This window comes from Coturnix japonica, chromosome 2 (genome assembly GCF_054131305.1).
Source record: "Coturnix japonica strain WE chromosome 2, WE-NBRP24, whole genome shotgun sequence".
Taxonomy (NCBI): Eukaryota; Metazoa; Chordata; class Aves; order Galliformes; family Phasianidae; genus Coturnix; species Coturnix japonica.
In genome coordinates this window covers 95,219,662-95,224,910 of record NC_140664.1, presented here as the reverse complement: position 1 = coordinate 95,224,910, position 5,249 = coordinate 95,219,662, and the positions used below count along the sequence as shown (strand labels likewise).

At 45.5% G+C, this 5,249-nt stretch overlaps 1 protein-coding gene across 1 annotated transcript in view; it reads right to left on the bottom strand.

Moving 5' to 3' along the window:
• Nucleotides 1–909: 909 nt before the first annotated feature.
• Nucleotides 910–5,249, bottom strand: part of IRX1 (iroquois homeobox 1) — a 5,316-nt gene continuing 976 nt past the window's right edge. The window contains exons 2-4 of the mRNA XM_015854286.3: nucleotides 2,486–3,500; nucleotides 1,775–1,841; nucleotides 910–1,353 (exon numbers count right to left, since the gene is read on the bottom strand). Coding sequence (XP_015709772.1) covers nucleotides 1,296–1,353; nucleotides 1,775–1,841; nucleotides 2,486–3,500 — 1,140 coding nt within the window. The 3' untranslated portion in view covers nucleotides 910–1,295. The remainder of the gene's footprint in view (nucleotides 1,354–1,774; nucleotides 1,842–2,485; nucleotides 3,501–5,249) is intronic.

Genomic DNA, 5,249 nt, shown 5'->3' with positions numbered 1-5,249 from the left:
CGACAATCTCATCTTGTTTCCGACAAGCCCTGGTTTGAGGTTGGTTCGGTTGGGTTAGGGCGTCACCACATTATTTCTTAATGACTTTCCCAGCTGCTTCTTTCCATTTTCCACCATCAACAACCATCTGGTATCTTATTAGCACCTCAATGCTCATTTAGTGTTCTCATTTAGAAGGGAAAAGAAAGAAGGAAACACTCAAAATATTACACATTTTAACGGACCGGCCTTGGAAGATTAATGCCTTTATAAACCGATAGATTGTCTCAGCCTCTTTTTAACCGACAGATCGGAATCCGAGAACTTTCTTCTAGGAAGTGCCAGAGCTGCCACTTCTCTGTGCTACGATTGTGCTTCATCTCGCAGGGAAAGATCTTTCACCGTCACATTTCCTCTGTATTTATGTAATGAGTAAATCGTTACAAATTATGCCCTAATCTATTATTTTACGGCTTCGATCAGAATCTGTGCTGCAGCACTAAAGCTCTTCATCCAGTACAGAAAAGGGTCTGGACAGCAAAGTTTTATATGTAGGGAACTGTGAGAAGCCTTCTCCCTTTCATTTTCAAGAACGTGTTTTACAGTATAAGTGGAAGTAGGGTCCATTTATATCCAAAAAAAATGGATAGTGTGGAACACGCCCGATTCGTCATAATGGACAAAACAACTAAATTGACTACTCAGGGGTCAGCTTTACTCTGCTTAGATTTACGTGGGTGAAAAAGGAACTTGCAGTTTGCTGTGTATAGGATAGTTTGGGGGGGGGGGGGGTCCTACCAACAGATGGGACTTGGCATACTGAGTTTCAGCTACCCGAAGGCAAAATGTCACGAGTTTTAAGAAAGCAAGTTATAAATGTTTGACTAGATTTGTAATATATTTTCAAGAATACATACCTGAAAGAGCTCATAATTTCATTTAGTTTATTAGACAAAAATATATGATTTAGACAAGTTTTGCTGACGCGCTATTTACAATCTGAAATCACTCTATATACAGAAAAAAACACAAACACGTGGGAAACATTTACCAAACAAATAATCCAAGAATGGTTAGAATAACACGATCTGAAATGGTACAATGAAGGAGGGGATCCATCTACAGAACTGTTTAATCTCCTTTATGGATTTGCACCACCTTATTGCAAAAAAGAGATGGATGAGGGTCGTTTATATAGTTTCCTTTTTTTTTTTCTTTCTTTTTTTTTTCTTTTCTTTTTTTTCCCCTTTTTCTTTTGTTTTCCTGTCCTTAAGACCAGTCTCTGTTATATTTTGTTTTTTCAGCAAACCATTTAATCAAGCGGAAGGGAGAGCTGTTAAAATTCTCGGTGTTCCCTCTTGCTGAGGCAAAGAGCTGCAAGGGGAGTGGAGGGGGGGGAAGGGGAAAGGGAGGAAAGAAAAAAATAAAAAAAGACGTAATAATCTTTCAGTAAAAATAATTAAATAAAAATAATAATAAAAAATTTTTTCCTATAACCACCTGTCTATTTGCTATAGCATCCTTCTGTTAGTTAACTGAACAGAAATCTTTCTCATTAGTGTCATTAACATGAGCTCTTTTGAGGTCTGTTAAGTTCCAGAAAAGTTACAGGCTGGCTAATGTACAATTGTAATTTAGCCTGACTTTGAAAAGATTACAGCAACTTCTCTGCTGCTCTTGTTCTCTGTATGTATTATTCTGGCGCTGATTAGGTGCTATAATTAGTCTTTATTATTCAAACGCTCTGTTTCGCATAAGTAACATTCCTGCAGTGAAAACAAACAAACAAACTCACTTGTCACGGACAGGCTGGAAGGGTGATTTGAGTGGCTGAGGTGGGGAATCGGTTCTTGGGACATTTTCTGGAAGGAGAAAGAAAACAAAACACACACACACAATAAAAATAGGAGAACCGGTTGAGCATCAAACTAATAAACATCAGCATAGTGTGCAGAAAATCAGTACAGTGTGCAGGGTGCACCTCCCTCTGCCCCCTTGTTCAGATACGTGTAGGTGTGTGCATGCAACACAGGTACACAGGTGTGCACAATTAATTTCAATATTTAAGGAGCATGCAAGCTTTTTTTGCCACATTTTGGAATATCACGGATAAGTCATTGGCATGACTTGGAGATGAGGGTCAGGAAGGACCCTCATCATGTGCACTGATGGTCTGTAATGTCCCTTTCAACAGATGCCTTTCTGTGATTCTAAGATTCTGTGAGGGAGGGAAGGAAAGCAAAGCTTAAAGAATATGTTTGGCAGCACTGTTCTGGCATTCTTAAGTTGTCTGATGGACATGCAGGGTGAGAATGTAATAGCCCACATGAAATAGGCTTAATGCATACCATCTATGTGCTGCAGGAAAAATTGAACGCTAGGCTAAACCCTCTGCAAGGCTGTTAAAGCAATCAGTTGCACCAGGGCTGCCTCTTACTCTGTCCCTCAAGGAGAAGTTTGTGTGCGTGTGGTGGGGAAGAGGGGAGTTGGCTGCCAGGGGCATTACCTATGTGTTTGGGACTGGTCCTCTCTGAAGGCTTTTCACTGCTTAGGGCTCCCAGGGTGGCTGTTAAAACAGAAGGCTGCTGCTGGGCCTGGAGGTGGTGGTTGTGGTGAGTGGCATGGTGGTGATTTACTCCCAAAAACGACCTCACGTTTAGCAGGGAACTCTGTGTGAGGAAAGCTCCATTTGTCCAGTTGTGGAACTTGCCAATCTGGCATGTGTAGAGTCCATGGCTGGGGAGAAAGGCGGGATGCTGGATCTGTGGTGAAGTGTGGGTGACCTGGGCAGGGGGAGGTGGTGGGGGTGAAGATTTTAGGGCACCATCAGGGCTGGTCGCTGTCTCTGCCAAAGACCAGATCTTGGGTTTGCTGTGAGATGGCATCTGTAAATTGCTCTGTCCCCCAGGGCTGATGATTCTCGTGCTGTTGTCAGAGGCCTCCTTCACCATGGCCAGAGCATCTTTGGGTTTCAGCCCTTCAGATCCTGACAGTGCCAAATCCTTGTCTTTTTCCAAGCGCTCCTCTTCACTGCTTTGTCTCAGAAGCTCGGGCTTCTCCTCCTCTTCCTCATTGCTCTGTTCCCCATCGTTTTCATCAATTTTATCTATGTCTATGCTCTCCAGGTCTATCTCCTCATCATCTTCGGTCTTCTCAGGGTCCCCCTCATTATCACTGCCAAAAAGGTTGGCATCTTCTTGATCTTTACTCCTAGAGCCCCAGGTCACCTTGTTCTCCTTCTTGAGGCGGCGGCGGGCATTGGCAAACCAGGTGGAGACCTGGGTGAGGGTCATCTTGGTGATGATGGCCAGCATGATCTTTTCACCCTTGGTGGGGTAAGGGTTCTTGCGGTGTTCATTGAGCCAGGCCTTGAGGGTGCTGGTGCTCTCCCGGGTGGCATTTTTGGGTCTCCCCGGGTCCCCGTACTGGAACTGTCCGTAGGGATAATAGCCAGGGGCGGTGTGGGCTGCGAAGGTAGCAGGGTGGACACCCGGATTATCTTTCAGCTCGTACTGGGAGCCCTGCAACACATTCAGGCAAGCGGAGAGGAAAAAGCACATCAATTATCTCGTTAGCGTCTCTCCCAGACCTGAATAGGCTGCTCCGGGAGCCGGAACGCGCTTTGGAGCGGGGCACAGGAGCTTCACACTCCAAAACGGCCCTCCCCGCTCCGGGCTCCCCACGTTTGGAGCAGGCAGAAGAGTTCCCGAGTGACCCCTGCCTCTTGCAGAGAAAGAAGAAGAGGGACCGAGCTGGGCTCTGTCAGGCAGAAAGCGTATTTCCTCCGCAAGCCAAAGCGAACCGAACGATGGGAAGGCACTAAGTTCACATTCCACCACGACAATTTGCTGTGCTCTCCGAACGACCTTAGGAAGGGAAAGCAGGTAGCTCAGCACAGCTAACAGCTGATGCCCGCGCTCAGCTTTGGGTTTATACGCCAAGTATCCGGGGGGATATCACACACGCAGAGCATTCTCCTCTGGTCCCGGCTCTGCCTTTAAAAGGAGTTGGCGTGAGGGGCGGCCGGCGTGGCAATGCGCAACTTCAGCGCGGAGCCACTTCGGTGCGAGGGCTTTGCACACACAAATCTTCCCCCAACACACCCCAATGGTGCCCCGAGAATCTGGGGTGAAATATTAACTCCCAAGTGTTGGGAGAGCCCTACCTCCTCAATGAAAGGCGATCTTTGCAGTGCGGAAAATGCATATGCGGAGACTTTATCTCATAAGTTTTACTTTGATGTGAGCAGAGCAAACACCAACTGTTTACAAGCGTTTAGAGACGGTGATTTATTTGCAATCAATATTCTTTTTATCATCGGTAGTAAAACACAGCAAGTCACATTATCCCATCAGGTGTTTTGGTAAATACCATTTTATCTTTCTAGCGAGCTCATTAGGCCTCATTATGACCGCAAATTGCCCAGATATTAACTTCATATTTTAGCTCCGGATTTCCCAACTCTCGGTATTTTAGAATCGATTTTCAAATATCGCCACCACGGAGAATGACTGTAGTAAAACACCGAGATGCCTTTGCAAGTAGGAAAGGAAACTGTTGCTGAATATCTGACACTTACAGCCGTTTTCTTTCTCTCTCCCTCTCTCTCTCTCTTTTTGTTTTTGTTTCCACCACAATGTCGCTTTCTTCTGGTCCAGAACTACACAGGATGAATCTTACGAAATGGTGTCAGCCTTAAAAATGACCCCTTCAACAATGGCCGCAGAGAAACTGAGCTAACTTTGTCAAACATTTATAAATGAACTTGCATTTCAATTTCAGAGGCAAAGTGTACGCACGAAGCAAAGCCCGATGTAATTTTTACAATGTGTTACACAGAGGGCTTTCTGCACTCCCTTTATCCCGTTGTCTTTTGTTATTGTTGCTGAAATGATATTTTTTTTCCCCCGCAATCTCTGCTGGGAATTCTTTTGAGGGAGCCACTTGTAAATCACTCTCTGCCTCTGTGTCAACTTTTCGTGCATCTCCAAAATCAAGGTTAAAAATAAGAGGGGGACGCGTGCTGCTAACGCTGCCCTCGTAGGAAGTGTTTGCAGCACAGACTGATCTGCGTTCCGCCGCTGACCTCGTTCAACAGCGCATCTGACTGCCGACCTATACACCTATATGCACACACGTACTGAAGCCCCTCACCAGCCGTGCCTTGCATGCACCTCCAATCTTTCCCTTTTCGGAAGAGATCATAGAGGGGCACTGAGAGATAAAGTGCAGCCTCTGCGCACTGCCGTTGAGCAATCGACAGACACGGA